This window comes from Mauremys reevesii, linkage group 2 (genome assembly GCF_016161935.1).
Source record: "Mauremys reevesii isolate NIE-2019 linkage group 2, ASM1616193v1, whole genome shotgun sequence".
In the NCBI taxonomy this organism is placed as follows: Eukaryota; Metazoa; Chordata; order Testudines; family Geoemydidae; genus Mauremys; species Mauremys reevesii.
In genome coordinates, this window is record NC_052624.1 from 177,387,003 (window position 1) to 177,403,566 (window position 16,564).

At 43.7% G+C, this 16,564-nt stretch overlaps 1 protein-coding gene across 4 annotated transcripts in view; it reads right to left on the minus strand.

The window, feature by feature from the left end:
* Positions 1 to 16,564, minus strand: part of CAP2 (cyclase associated actin cytoskeleton regulatory protein 2) — a 99,898-nt gene that overhangs the window by 34,314 nt on the left and 49,020 nt on the right. The window contains exon 1 of one of the 4 annotated variants that reach the window (XM_039526881.1): positions 3,109 to 3,237. The exons of the other annotated variants lie outside the window; for them this stretch is intronic. Within the exon in view, the coding sequence (XP_039382815.1) occupies positions 3,109 to 3,174 (66 nt within the window). The 5' untranslated portion in view covers positions 3,175 to 3,237. Of the gene's footprint in view, positions 1 to 3,108; positions 3,238 to 16,564 lie in introns of those variants that run through there. 4 annotated transcript variants of the gene reach the window in all.

Sequence of the window (16,564 nt, forward strand, 5' to 3'; positions counted from 1 at the left end):
TTGTTTATTTCCCTCCCCTTTAACATGTGTTTCAAGCCATTCCGCATGACCTAAGCTTCTTAAAATATTCCCCCTACTTAAAATAAATGCATCAAAGTTACCATAAGTCAACATGTGGTCAAAAGGCTTTCCCAGCAACAGGGGAAAAATCAGAGTTTCAAAAATTTTAAAGGAGTCAGTCTCGAACATTATTATTGTCACATTGAGAGAGACCAGTGCATTTGAAAAGTTGGTGATATCTGGCCTGCCTCCACAAAGGGAAAAAATGTGATATTTACAATATTAACTGGATCAGAAAGGATCTCTGGCTCCCCAACTACGAGTCATTAAGTCTGAAAAGACCCTGCGATCTCTTAAAAATTGGTTGTGTGACCATAATATTATCAAGTTTGGGAAAGTTCTTGTTTGTTTGTTTACAATTTTTATTTTTTCATACAACACTCAGGAAATCTGAGTATAAGAGGGGTTAGCAAAAATGAAATAAAAAAAAATAAAATAAAGTATTTGCCCTGCTTTTCTGTTGTGCCAATTTGTTCCTAGAGTATAAGGAATGTTTACAGTCTCTAGTTCATCATGAACCTTCATGGCCCAGATCCAAACAACCCAAGAGAACGTCAGGAGTAGAACATGTAGCTCCAGAAAGACCTTGCATATTGAGGCAGCATGGTCATGGGGATAGGGCACAGGATTGATAGTTAGGAAACCTCAGTTCTCTTCCAGGCTCTGCCACTGACTTATTGTGTGACTTTTGGAAAGTCACTTCAGTTCTCTGTGCCTCAGTTCCCTATATGTAAAATGGGGCTAATGATACTTACCTTCGTTTGTAAAATGCTTTGAAAGCCAAGGATAAAAAGCCCTAAATAAGATATAAGTATTATTATTACTGGGGGCAGGCAGGGCCGGCTCCAGGGTTTTTGCCGCCCCAAGCAGCAAAAAGAAAAAAAGAAAGGGGAAAAAAAGCCGCGATCGTGACCTGCAGCTCTACCACCGCCGCTTCAGTCTTTGGTGGCAATTCGGCGGCTGGTCCTTCGCTCCGAGAGGGACTGAGGGACCCGCTGCCGAATTGCTGCTGAAGACCCAGATGTGCCGCCCCTCACTATTGGCCGCCGCAAGCAGCTGCTTGCTGGGCTGGTGCCTGGAGCTGGCCCTGGGGGCAGGGGACTCAGTTCTGCTTTCACTAAGGTCAACAGAAAAGCTCCTATGACTTCAGTAAAAGATTATGTACATTCGTTTTACGTGTGTTAGAGTATTTCTGTTGCTTTGAATGTAGGGAGATGTATCTTTTCTTTTACTTCACTACATATTAAATATTTCTAAAAATGTAGTCCATTTTACATTTTCTATTAAGTTATTTAAGCCCATCGCAGGGCTTTTAAAGATGAAATATTAAGTGCTAGAGAAACTGAAAGGAGAAGAATTCGGATTCATACAGCAGCTATATTCATCCTCAAAGTGTCTCAGAGCAGTCTACAAAATAATGTTACTGATAGCGTAGTGGCTATGGAAACAGAGCAGTCGCAGTAGGCTAGATCCTCAGCCCTGTTCCATCATTTTTGTGTTGCTCGTAAGGAATGATGCAGCTCTTAAGGGTGTGTGTGTGTGTGTGTTGGGTGTGTGTGTGTGGCTTCTTGTTACTCATGCACCTGGGCAAGGGTCTGTCACAATCCAGCCCTAAGCATCTGAACTTCTTAAAATGAATGAAATGTACCATTAGACGAATGATATACAGTGCATTTGACTATACGGTGAGGGGGAATTAATTAATAAAAGACTTACTTCTGGCAGTAATAGCTCTTGATTTGGCTCTACAATAGGAGCAATATGGATCTGCTCTGCTCAGGATTCTAAAAGAACTTCCTCTTTATTAGTTACCAGCTGATTTAATATTCATTGCAATAAAGTGAATCTCTATACTGTATCTGTAACAAAGAATCAATTCAAAGAGATTAATCTGACCAATTTAGTTGGAAAAAATCTTCAACATGTCTTCGGCATGTGCTACATTAAATTTCTTGTCATGTAAGATGGCACAGTTGTTCAAGGTAATTTAGGACTCTTGGTACATAAACACTAGACATTCCTATTATAACATCATTTTACTGACATTTTAAAAATGCAGAATAGTACAACTGAAAAATATCAAATATAATTCTTATTTTCTCTCTTACCCTTCAGCCTTTATAATAATTAGTAATGCCAGACAAGAATCTCTTACCATTATTAGTAAATCTAACCTAAACCAAACTAATCCATTCCATATAATTCTGAATTAAAAAAACTAAATCAGAGTGACAAGGCTACTGAATTGGTTAGTGTAGCTGAAAACACTCCAAAGAAGTCACTGAATGCAAAACACTGGCTTCAGGGGTTTATTTTAACATACTCTGCCCCAGTCCTACAAAATTGCAGTGCACATCCATGAGGCACTGTTTATTTCAGCAGACCTTGCTGAACCGGTCCCTGCTCCTGGAAACATTTCACTTTATTCATGAGAAGTCCCACAGCTGCATTGGCTTGCAGGAATGGGAACTACATATATCAGTGTTGCCAACTCTTGTGACCTTAGCACAAGTCTTGCAATATTTGGTGGTTTTGTAAAGCTCCAGCCTCTGAATCAAGGTGATTATTTGAAAATTTCAGCTTTAATTTAAAAACAAAAGTAAGTTTCTACCTCTGCCTCCTCCTTCCCCCGCAGTAGTTGTGGAGCAAAGCTTGAAAATGTGAATCCTAAACCACAAGGCAAATAAAAAGACGCCAACGTATTATTTTTAGTCTCATGACTTTAAGCCAATGTCATAGTGTTTTGGGGCTTGACTCATTTTTTTAAAAAAATGCTTGGGGTTGACAATACTTAGGGTATATCTACCCAGCAACTGGGAGGGTGTTCCCCAGCATGGATCGACAGACATGTACTAGCTCTGCTTGAGCTAGCACACTAACAATAACCGCGTAGCCAGGGGTAGCTCAGGCTAACCACCCAACTATATACCCGTGGGGATGGGTGTGATTGTATTCAGGCGGAAGTCTGAGCCATTGCCCGTGCTGCTAAAGGACACTGTTATTTTTTTAGCACACTAGCTCCAACAGAGCTAGCGTGTGTCTATATACCTGTGTTTGGAAGCACCCTCCAGCTGCTGTGTAGTCCTCCCCTGAGTTCTCTCCAACCTTGTCCATACTGCAACAGTTAGCTTGAGTTAGTACGTTTCAGTTACAGTATCCAGGTTACCTGACTTCGAGTGAGAGCAGAGAGTGGTCGCACTGCGAAACAATGCTGGAGCTACACAGAGTGATTGGATTAGCATCTGATGAGTTGTAACCTGAGATGCTGCATCCTCACAGCTATCTGGTCATCCTAGATCCTTCCCATCTCGGATTCCAAGTTAGAATAATTCCCTGCACTTCCACCAAGCAGTACAGTATATCTTTTACTGTGAATTGTGTATGGCCATAAGGTAGGCCAGAGTTAGTGATATCACTGTGTATTGAAGAATAAGGCATTGTAGTTTCTGTTATCGCTGATGAGATGAAACTCTATTATAGATGGATAAAATCATCTAAGAGTTTCTGGCCTAACTACAGTTGCAGAGTTTGTGTGCATTAACTGTGCTTTTCCATACTTTCATATGTTTGTGTTTCTTTTAATGGAAATCTGTAAAGAGCATTTTTTTTAATTGGACTTGGACCCTTCTTTTATTATGCATAAGGAAGACATGAAAGGTTTTGTTTTTGACATTCAAGAATGTCAGCATTGTGATGGAATAATTTTTCTATTTTATTAACAATTTGAACTCAACTGAGATGGTGCTTGTGTTAGGCTGACAAATGATTTTCAGAGCTGAATCTAAATAAAACCAAAACAAGCTGCTAAACAGCCTTGAAACTCCAGGGCTTGCTGCTTGGGAAATATCTGGATCCCTTGAATGGTTACAATTTTCTATTTATTTATTTCCTAGCAAAAATGTATCCAGCTTTCAAAGGCAGCTGCCGGACGGTTCCTTTTGCACACTCCTCCTCCTCCATGGGACGAGATGAGTCACCCCTCCTTGCACAAATGGGCTTTGTCTTGTGCGAGGTTTGAGTGGGAAGAAATTTCAGCCCCTCTGCATCTGCTACTTCAGCCTATGGGCCAGAATAGCATCCTCTGCCCTGTGCAGTGGGGAGCAAGTAGGTTACTGCTAAATATGTGCAGCTGCAGCTTCAGTAGAACTTCCCCCACCCTGAGCCTATAGGGCCTCACCACACCAGCTTATTCGGGATCAGTACAGAGATCCGTCTTCAGAAATCACCCTGTGTGACCAATCCACTCACACCTCCCTCAGGGAGGGCTAGAGCAATATTTCCATGCTGGGGGCCTTGTGCAGACCCTCCATACATAAGTGAATTTTCTGATTTTCTTAAATTAAATGCATCTCCAACACAATGGTACATTTAGGGCTTGTTCCTGCATTCACAGACGTCAGTGGCAAAGCTCTGATTGACTTTAATAGTGCAGGATGAGGGCCTTAACAAGGTGCGACAAAAGTGTGGGGAAAAATTCCTGGCCTTACCAAGTCAGTTGTCTATTGACAGAAGCATGTGATTCAGCATAAATTCATAGATTCTAGGACTGGAAGGGATCTTGAGAGGTCATCGAGTCCAGCCCCCTGCCCTCATGGCAGGACCAACTAATGTCTAGACCAGGCCTGCACAACTCATAAAGCGGCGAGGGCCACATTCCTCCAAAGAAAACAGCTGAGGGCCGAAACCTCCCAGCCCCGCGGAAACACCCCGCCCCAGAGCCGCCCAACCCTGCGGAAACAAACCCTCTTTCCCCAGCGCCGCCCCACCAAAACAGCTGTGGGACAAAAAGGAAGGTTGGGGGTGGGGAGGTGATACTTTATTTTAAATCAACCAGGGGCTCCCAGCTAAAGAGGTGGCTGGGAGCCCTCAGGGTCAAATTAAAGGGACCGGGGCTCCAGCGGCTGGGGGAACCTGGCAGGGCCGGCTCTAGGTTTTTTGCTGCCCCAAGCAAAAAAAAATTTGGCTGCTCCCCTTCCCAGCCCTGGGCTCCCCCCTGTACCCTCCTGCTGCCCCAGTCCTGGGCTCTCCCCCCACCCACACACACCCCCTGCCGCCCCAGCGCTGGGCTTCCCCCTTTCCTCCCCACCAGTGCCCTCCCTCCACCCTGCTGCTGCCCCAGCCCTGGGTCACTGGTAACTCGCTCCCAGGGCGGGTCATTCAGCAGGAATTTTGGATGTGCACAAAACACAGACAGGATTGGTTCCCATATGGTTACAGAGCTGCAGTAAAGTGGAACAATTTTCAGCTTGTGTGATTGGAGGATATCTGGATGCATATTATAAGACTGTCCTCCATAAATGAGGAGAAGTTGAGGTGCCTTTATTGTTTTTTTGTTCCACTCTTTCTTTCCATGGGGAATTTGCCAATGCAATATCACTGTCTTCCTTTCAAACAAACAAAAAGGCAATGGCTGTTGAAAATAGCAATTCCAGTCCTAATAAGCATTTCTTGCTCAATTTTATCCTACTTTTTCTACAGCAAGTTACAGTGGATCAGTATATTTGATTTGGGAGAAATGAAGTAAAAGCTGCCCAAACTGAGCTTGAGCACTCCTGAATTTTGAGGTGTTCAAATCTGGAAGGCAGGTGCTGGGGGCGGGAGGGGACTGTGGGCTCCACGGGGGAGCATGGCAGCAACTGTCTGGAGCTGCACGGAGCCAGACATGCTGGTCTGAGTGGCACGGTAAGGGGGCTGGGGGTGGGAGAAGGGGTAGGGAGTTCCGGGGGCAGTCAAGGGACAGAGAGCAGGGGGTGGGATGGGGCAGAGGTTCGGAGGGGCAGTCAGGGGACAGGCAGCAATTGGATAGGCATGGGAGTCCCAGAGGTTTATCAGGGGACAGGTAGGGGGTGGGGTCCTGGGGGGAAGTTGGGAGGGTCTCAGGAGGGGGCAGTTGGGGACAAGGAGACGGGAGGCTTAGATAGGGGCTGGGGTCCCATGGGGCAGTTAGGGGTAGGGGTCTCGGGAGGGGGCAATCGGGGGACAAGGAGCAGCGGCAGTTAGATGGGGGTGGGGTCCTGGGGGGCAGTTAGGGGCAGGGGTCCTGGGAGAGGGGTATCAGGGGACAAGGACCAGCGGTGCTTAGATAGGGGGTAGAGGTCCTGGGGGGGCAGTTAGGGCAGGGGTCTGGGGAGGGGGAAATCAGCGGCCGCGGGCTGGGAATCTCTGCGGGCAGCCCAGAGCCCTCTGACTCCCAGCCGCGGCTGGGATTTAAAGGGCTCTGGGCTCCCCGCGGCTGCGGGCAGCCTAGAGCCCTCTGATTCCCGGCCGTGGCTGAGATTTAAAGGGCTCTGGGCTCCCCGCGGCTGCGGGCAGCCCAAAGCCCTCTGATTCCTGGCTGCAGCTGGGATTTAAAGGGCTCTGGGCTCCCTGCCCTTGCGGGCAGCCCAGAGCCCTCTGATTCCCGGCCGGGGCTGGGATTCAAAGGGCTCTGGGCTGCCTGCAGAGCGCCGTTTGCGGGGGGGGCTGCATGCGGCCCGCGGGCCATATGTTGTGCAGGCCTGGTCTAGACCATCCCTGATAGACATTTATCTAACCTACTCTTAAATATCTCCAGAGATGGAGATTCCACAACCTCCCTAGGCAATTTATTCCAGTGTTTAACCACCCTGACAGTTAGGAACTTTTTCCTAATGTCCAATCTAAACCTCCTTTGCTGCAGTTTAAGCCCATTGCTTCTTGTTCTATCCTTAGAGGCTAAGGTGAACAAGTTTTCTCCCTTCTCCTTATGATACCCTTTTAGATACCTGAAAACTGCTATCATGTCCCCTCTGTCTTCTCTTTTCCAAACTAAACAAACCCAATTCTGAACCTTTAATCATTCTTGTGACTCTTCTCTGGACTCTCTCCAATTGCTGCACATCTTTCTCAAAATGCGGTGCCCAGAACTGGACACAATACTCCAGTTAAAGTCTAACCAGCGCAGAGTACAGCGGAAGAATGACTTCTCATGTCTTGCTCACAACACACCTGTTAATGCATCCCAGAATCATGTTTGCTTTTTTTGCAACAGAATCACACTGTTGACTCATATTTAGCTTGTGGTCCACTATAACCCTTAGATCCCTTTCTGCTGTACTCCTTCCTAGACAGTCTCTTCCCATTCTGTATGTGTGAAACTGATTGTTCCTTCCTAAGTGGAGCACTTTGTCCAGATCATTTTGAATTATGACCCTGTCCTCCAAAGCAGTTGCAATCCCTCCCAGTTTGGTATCATCTGCAAACTGAATAAGCGTACTTTCTATGCCAATATCTAAGTTGTGATGAAGATATTGAACAGAGCCGGTCCCAAAACAGACCCCTCCGGAACCCCACTTGTTATACCTTTCCAGCAGGATTGGGAACCATTAATAACCACTCTCTGAGTACGGTTATCCAGCCAGTTATGCACCCACCTTATAGTAGCCCCATCTAAGTTGTATTTGCCTGGTTTATTGATAAGAATATCATGCAAGACCGTATCAAATGCCTTACTAAAGTCTAGGTATACCACATCCACTGCCTCTCCCTTATCCACAAGACTCGTTATCCTATCAAAGAAAGCTATCAGATTGGTTTGCCTGATGTATTTCTCTTAAAAACCACAGCAATCCCAACCTAATAACTAATAGGTGTTCTGTCAAAACTGACAAATTACTATTTTAGTCACTTGTGGTTTTTATTTTTATGCATAAAATGTTAGGGAAGTAAACAGCCAGGGACATGAAAGAGAAATAGCTTCCTAATCAGTGAAGAAACCTGGAGCTGGTGTAAACGTCAGTGGAGCTGTGCCAAGTTATACCAACAGAGAATCAGGCCCAATATATTTATCCTGAGAGCCTGGATTTAGTCTGACAATATTTATAATCAGAATTGCATGCTACTGCACACCGTGTTACCCTCTGCGGCCATTCTGGCTAGGCAGTGCACTGTACATCCAACAAAGAGACACTCCTACAGTCGGACAAACTGTGCAGACCCATCTGGGTGTTCTGCTACCCCAGGCAAACTGAACAGATGCCACTCCTAACTGTGGGCTGCTACTCAGGCAAGAGCAGTTATCAAGCTTTTGATTTGCTCCTAATTTTTGCTGCTCGAGGTAATCCTGGGTTCTGTTTGTTAGGTGGTATGCCCTACGATGTATGTTCTAGCTATACACTGAAGCAAATTTCATGACAGAGAATGGCTGTACGAGGGCACGCGCACTAACTGAAAACACAGAAGTGCGCAGGAAGACTGAGCTGACTAGCTATATAAGCTTCTCGGGTTTTAAAAAGAAATCACATGCTGTAGTACCGCTCCAACATGGGCATTCATGGACACTCCAGCTTTAAGGACAATCATTCTTCTCTAAACACTGCCACTGTTAAAATCCACTAACTGGATTCATCCTGTGTTTATGATGGCAAAACCCCCAGTCCCAATGGTAGCAAATTTGCCAGAGGTGGAGATTGAAGCAGTGCCCAATCGCCATGTTGTCTCTCCTGCCAGAAGATGTAGTGGGGGTGAGTGCAGCCCAAAAGTGCTGGGAAGTGGGTGGACATGCTGGCCAAGGGAGTGAGCTACCTCAGTTTTGGGTGTGCAAAAAATGAAGACTATGGTCCCTAGTGTATTAGGGATTCTTACCAGAATGCTTACATCAAAATGGTTTAATGTAAGCTTATCTGGCTCAAGGGCTTGAGTATGAGCATTGCTGCAGGGATTGAAAACTGGCTGAAGGACTGTGGAGAAAGGATAGATGTTAAAAGGAAATGTTTCAGGCAGGTATCCAGTAAGGTGCTACAGGGATTATTAGTGTTGTGTCCAGAGGCATTTTCTATTTCACTCATGATCCTCGAGAGACAATGAATAGCATATCCGTTAAAATGATAAGATGGTGCTCAGCTGCTGCATGGATGTGCTAGGAGGTCAAAGATGGAAGAAGCCTCCCTCTTACTTGTGTCTGGCCCCTGCATGCGTACATGATGAGAGTGCTCACACTGAGAAGTGCAAGGTCTGTGAGAAGCTAGTCCTGGTGGTGGTGTCTGCCCCTCAAAAGGGTGTGAAGAAGCAGGACCGTAGCCCCATCCACCTTCTGCACTGGCCAGAAGAGCTGGTAGGGTACAGAGACTGGACTTCCTCAATGGCAGCACAACAATCACAGTCTTTCTGGACTCCCTGAAGCTTCAGGTGGCATTATGCCTGCCCGAGGCTAAGTGCCCTGCCTGCAATGCAGGGTGTGTCTCAAACACCTCAAACCATTGAGTTGCAGAAGACATTAATTTGGGAGGTTGTGCAGACACCAATGAGGAAAGAGAAACCATACAAGGGGATCTAGAGAGGTTAGCTATGTGGGCAGGAAATAAAATGAGTCTGAAGCTGGTAAAGTGCAGTTGGAGAAAAGAAGTGAGAAATATGCAATCAATGGTGGGTAGCTATTTGGAAAACAATAATACTTACCAAAAAACAACCAAGGATGGTGGTGGACAACTGGATGTAAGTCTGCAATGCTGACCAAAAAAAGAGCCCATGCAGTTTTGGGCTGCATATAAAAAGGCATCATGTGAAGGAGCTGGGAACTGTATGCTGCCTGTGGACCCTCTTTATATGGCATTAATGAGACCGCAGGCATCACATAGTGCTAGGCTTATTCATACCTGAAACATGCTGACAATTAGGAAGGAATTCAGAGAACCAGGGGAGGGTGTGTGAGGGGTGGGTGGGCAGGGGGAGAAATAAGAGTCTAATGATGCAAGGTACTGAGTGCCTCCTATTAGGTGCTCAGCACTCTCAACTCTCATTCACTTCAACCTCCATACTTTTTACAAGATTGTGCCCTGAGGGTCTAGAAAGATTTAAGAAAGAAGAAAACATAATTGGACCAAATTCTACTAGTTACAAAGGTGCAACCTTGCTGAAGTCAACCAAATGAGTAAAATGACAGCGGATCTTGACCTAAAATGTTTAGTTTGGCTGAGCAATAATTGAAGAGGAAGGGATGTATTTAGAAAATAGGTGGTCCATGGGTAGTATATCTAGGAGCAATCAGTAATGGAATGACAATCAACAAAGATAAATTGTACATAAGTAATAGGAAAAATCTCCTACTTGAGGCAGTAGTCTCCCATGGGACGTAGTGGCCATCCTATCACTGGGGTCATTTAAAAATAGGTTAGTTCCCATGCTTCTGCTTGGAGAGCATAGAGGCCACTGAACAAGTTATATGCCTCCATAATGTTTTGTCCTGAGCCAAATCTGGTGGGTTACTGGATTAGATGCCTATGAGCAACATGTTTCTGTTGATACTATCCAACCATTGTGTTTTAGGTCTTCCAAGGGGTATTTTCTATCCTGCTTTCATTGGATAAAATTGAAAATAGTTCTCTCAGGGGAAGCTGGTGGACATTAGAAGCAAATGACCATACCACCTTAGAGAATGTTGGGTGACCGTCCAAGAGAGTGGGACCTGTTTAGTTGGAAGACAGGTTTCTTCGATTGACTTGAATTCATACCATTTGATGTTTTCGAACGTTTCTGAGATGCTAGCTTCATCTGAATGGTGTTCAACTTCTTTTCAATCTGAACAAAATAGACTGGAGAAAAATGTAAGAATATGATGCTGCGAACAATCCTGCACTTGCAGGAACTAGCTGGCTAGAAACATTCATCTCTAATTTCTATAGACTAAATTTTGACACATTTATTCAGTCTCTACTCCAGGCAAATTCCCACTGACTTTAATAGAAGTCATGCCTGAGTAAAGGGCCCTTTAAAACCTCAGATTTTGCTCCTACGATTCTACTCTAACTTCCCTAGTTTTTGTGGGGTTTTGAGTACAAGTTATTGTGATTGATTTTTTTTCCCATCCCCCACCCCCAAATTGGTTATAGCAGAGGTTCTCAAACTGTGGTCTGCAAACCACTAGTGGTCCACGAGCTCCATTCAGGTGGTCTGTGGACAGCTCCCTCTAAGGTATGCGCCTTGGTGGCCGCACATGAGAGAATGTGGGGTCACCCACCTAATTAGTGGAGCCACGCAGGCCTGGCTCCACTAATTAGGTGCCTGGACCCTGGAGAAGACGCACATGTAAGGTGAGATGGTGGCGTTGGGGGGAATAGGGGGTAGGTGGGAGGGGGCAGTGGGGTGAGAAGAGGGGATGGGGGAATTTGGGATGTGTAGGGCTGCAGCAGCCAGAGAAAATGGCAACTTTCCCCAGCTCCAGGACTGCGGCTGCCGGGGAGAGACAGCCCTCCTTCCCAGCCTCAACTCAGGGGCTGCTGTGCCAGGGGAGAGAGGGAGAGACCCCCCTCTTTCCCAGTCCCAGCTCCAGGGCTGCTGTGGTGGGGGAGAGAGGGAGAGGTCCTGCTCCTTCCCAGCCCCAGCTTGGGGGCTGCCGCAGTGGGGTAGAGAGGGCACATCCATCGCATTAGACTACTGATATAAAAATATGAGTTGTGTGCTTTTATTTGTAGAATAAAAAAAGTTAATTATTAAGTTTTTTATATATATAGTGCTTTTATCCAAAGCGCTTTACAATAGTTAGCCAACGGTACAAACAACATTTGGAAAGATCATTAAGTGGTCCGCCAAGACCCTCTGTAATTTGCAAGTGGTCCACGAAAAAAAAAGTTTGAGAACCACTGGGTTATAGCATCTGCACATTAAAGGCAGGTATTTGAGCGGAATGTTTGTCTACAGAATGTTAATATCAGACCAGCTGGGGACTGGCAGACATTTGAATTCAATCAGCACTTTTTGTGTATGTGTGTGTGTGAGGAATTATATTCTAGCACCATTTATAGTCTGAACTGCATCTGTCATCTGAATCAAGTTGTAATAATCTCTTATGACCAGTTTCTTACATTTCTAGCTGTGCCTATTTGTATGGACACTAAATTTTGAATGTAAAGGGTTTTACCTCAGAAGTGCTGTGGTGTAATTTTAAATGAATGGACTTAATGGCAAGTCCATTCATTACATCATGAAAAAGCAGCCTCTCTCTCCCACAACATATCTGAGGAATAAACTTTAATATGAGAGGTTCCTGATAAAATGGACTGCAACATCTCAGTCCAGTACTATCTGCAGCAATGCGTTTGACACAGATCTAAATCTGATACTGCTTATACTTATAATAAATCATGGGCAAATTTATCGTATTAATGATCCCCTTTGTGGGAACAGTGATACAAATAGAAGACCAAACTGACAAAGCAGTTTCTTGAGATATTTAAACTCTTGAAGTGAAAAGAAACAGTTACTGAAGAAGCAGTGGCATAAAATTTATCATTCATAGAATATTTACTGCTATGACTTTGAATGGAACTATTCTGGAACAAGAATGCATTTCTTGAACATCACAAGTAAAAAATTATGTTGTTAAAAAGATAGTTACTCAAGGAAACAAATAACTTTAAATATGCCACAAAATAATATTCTGTTTGATTCAGAATTAGATTTGGAGTAGAATGTGTGGAATAGGAAATGCAGTTCAAAACTGTTTCACAACGTTTTGTTATCTTAATTTCTTGAACAGCTCAAAAAACATATAAATCGAAGTACTCAAAATGCCTTTAAAATAATTTCTCACAGAACACAACACACTTACAACTCTTTTACTCTCTTTTCACCCCCTTCCATTCCCATATATAAATAATTTATGGTAGATAGGTTTACATTTTATAACATTTTAAAATGCATCAGAAAATTACTTCCAATAAGTGGATGAATATAGGAACTCCAGCATTAGTTTGTATCCAGCAGCCACTAGTTGGGAGACAAACATTAATATAAAATGATAGTTTTGTCATGTGATCTTTTCCACTGCACCTCCAAATATAGAACATGACCATAAAAAGTAAGGAGAACATGCACCCTGCTAAGTAATTTATTGCAGTTGATGCAGGATTGGTATGCCATCTGGAACAGCTATTTTCACATATACAGATGATAAAGGCTGTGCACCACAACAAGCTCCAAGATGAAAAAATGCAGAAGCTCATATTAAGAAACAAATCTGAACAAAACCAAGCTAAATGAGTTTAACTATTAGAAGAGCATTTGATAGTAACACACTAACTACAGATATTAAAGAACTAAATTAATTAGTGACCTCAGCATTTGAATAAAAGGAGAAGAGAAAAAAATCCCGGCTTCTACACATTATGTATTTCTATTTTCTGACCCTCAAAGTTATAATATTATTACCACAACAGGCATCTTTTTAATGCTGATTGCCTAATTCATTAGTTTCTTTAGCAAAGACAGCTGAGCTAATTTGTTTTTTCAGGGTTTTTTCTCTTTATTTTTTTTTCTTAAAAAGTCACCATGTGCAACATCCCAACACCACAGGAACTCAGTAAATCCTCTCAGTCTCCACACCGCTGTCTCTGAATATCTACAAAGCTACTATGCCATAATTGCAACTCACTGGCTCATTCACAGCTTTACATTACTAAAGCAAACAGTCTAGACAGCTGAATGACAGAATTACTCGCTTTTCTCTTGCATTTACAGATACCCTGTTATCTTCATTTGCTTTTCTCTGCCCTGTGCATTCTGATACACTAATGATTAGCTTTCCTGTTTGGATTCCACACTGACTTTGTAGCTTTAGGCTATAAATACAAGCAGACCCAGATGACATCACATTGATATAGTCATGGGGGGTCTCCCCTTCCTTCCTTCTCTTGGGCTATTCTATGCTCACCAGTTTTCATATGTGGCGCAGAAAACAATCTGCAAACCCATTAATCTGTGTAGAATTATTAACACAGATTTTTTTTCTACCACTGACATGGAGATGTGAAAAGACAGAGTAGTGCCTGGAACTGCATGCTTTGCAATGGAAAATACTATTCAAGCTGCTGCCATGCAAACTACATTTTGCACAGAATAAGCAGCAGTCAACAGTGTTCAGGTCTGCCCACAGGATAGCTGAGTGTAAAGCTATGCAAAGAACTGAGTCTGAAAAAAAATCAGAATGAACAGCAATATCTTTTTTATGGAGGCACACCAAAATAAATGTGTATATCAGCAATGCTGTCTAATGCTGTTGATATTAAAACCAACAAATGCACTGGGCCTGGTCTCACTCAAAAGTGATCAGAAAAAAAACCTTATTGATTTTTCAATACTTATGACATTTTTAACTTTCCAGTGGTGTTCGCCTACACACTATGTCTATGTGGACCTCCGTCTATAGCTATAACATTCCAGCCTTGACCCCGTAAGTCCTAGTGTAGGTTTCAACAAGGTAAACAAAACTGTGTCAGGGCAGCCAAAGTTCAAGTAAAATTATGCACCAAGTTGCCAAGTCTTGTGATTGTATTGCAAGTTCTGCAGTATGTGGTGTGTTCCTTAAAGTCCCAGCTCCTGGAAAGCAGTGATTTACATGAGAATCTTAGGGTTTTTTTGTTTGTTTTTTAACTGAAAGTTTCTAGCCCTCATAGTTAGTGAGAAAAGCCTGAAAATGTGACTCAATTATGCTAAAAGCTCAGAAACAAGAAGACAAACAAAAAGAACCCCCAAATCCATTATTTTTTAAAGCCAATCATGAACTTTTGGGCGAGCCTTACTGATCATTTTTCAGGTTAGCAATACTGCACGCCTAGTGCTTAACCTATCGTGACCTAGGAACCTCTTGATTGGCAATCAACCAATTGACAGAGGGCAAAGGGGGTTCATAGAGTTTTACAGGGATCCCCTGTATCAGTTATATGGATAATAATGTGCCAAAGAATGTCATGTAAGGTCTCTATTGAAAGCCTGTCTCACACGGTTCATCACAATCACTGCAAAATATATTACAGATAATATGGAAGGGATAATGTGTGTGTATATATACTGAAAACTGCATTCCTAAGGTAAGACAGGTCACCAAAAGGTGATAAACAGCTTCTGTTCAGACAAGGGATAGGAGACACTTATCTCCCTGGCTGACCATTGTGTATTGGGTGTCTTACAATGGAAGTTAGTCGTTAATGGACACCATTAATGACTGCTCCTTGGAGCAGCTAGTTCTGGAACCCACAAAGAGAGAGGCAATTCTTGATTTCGTCCTAAGTGACGCACAGGATCTGTCCAAAAGGTGAATATAGCTGAACCACTGAGGAATAGCAACCATAATGTAATTAAATTTAACATCTTTGTTAGGGTGACCAGATATCCCAATTTTATAGGGACAGCCCTGATATCTGGGGCTTTTTCTTTTATACTCCCTATTACCCCCCACCCCCATTCTGATTTTTCACACTTGCTATCTGGTCATAGAATCATAGAATCATAGAATTCAAGATCAGAAGGGACCATTATGATCATCTAGTCTGACCTCCTGCAAGATGCAGGCCACATAAGCCGATCCACCCACTCCTTAGCAAGTGACCCCTGCCCCATGCTTCGGAGGAAGGCGAAAAACCTCCAGGGCCATTGCCAATCTTCCCTGGAGGAAAATTCCTTCCCGACCCCAAATATGGCGGTCAGCTGAACCCCGAGCATGCGGGCAAGACTCTCCAGCCAAACCCTCTGGAAAAGGTTATATCATACCAGGCACATAATTGACCTATTGACTAAGCCCGTTATCCTATCATACCATCCCCTCCATAAACTTATCTAGCTTAATCTTAAAGTCATGGAGGTCCTTCGCCCCCACTGTTTCCCTCGGTAGACTGTTCCAGTATTGCACTCCCCTGATGGTTAGAAACCTTCGTCTAATTTCAAGCCTGAATTTCCTGACTGACAGTTTATATCCGTTCGTCCTCGTGTCCACATTAGCACTGAGATGAAATAATTCTTCTCCTTCCCTGGTATTTATCCCTCTGATATATTTAAAGAGTGTAATCATATCTCCTCTTATCCTTCTTTTGGTTAAGGAAAACAAACCGAGCTCCTCAAGTCTCCTTTCATACGAAAGGCCTTCCATTCCTCGGATCATTCTAGTGGCCCTTCTTTGTACCCGTTCTAGTTTGAATTCATCCTTCTTAAACATGGGAGACCAAAACTGCACACAATACTCCAAATGAGGTCTCACCAACGCCTTATATAACGGGACTAGCACCTCCTTATCCCTACTAGAAATACCTCGCCTAATGCAACCCAAGACCGCATTAGCTTTTTTAACGGCCACATCACATTGCCTACTCATAGACATCTTGCGATCAACCAGGACTCCTAGGTCCTTCTCCTCCTCCGTTACGTCCAACTGGTGCGTCCCCAGCTTATAACTAAAGTTCTTGTTAGACATCCCTAAATGCATAACCTTACACTTCTCACTATTGAATTTCATCTTGTTACTAATACTCCAGTTTACAAGGTCATCTAAATCTCCCTGGAGAATATCCCGATCCTCTTCCGAATTGACAATACCCCCCAACTTGGTGTCATCCGCAAACTTTATCAGCCCACTCCTACTCTTGGTTCCCAGGTCAGCAATAAATAGATTGAATAAAATCGGACCCAAAACCGAGCCTTGAGGAACTCCACTGGTAACCCCTCCAACCGGACAGTTCCCCTTCAATACTACCCTCTGCAGTCTCCCTTTAACCAGCTCCTT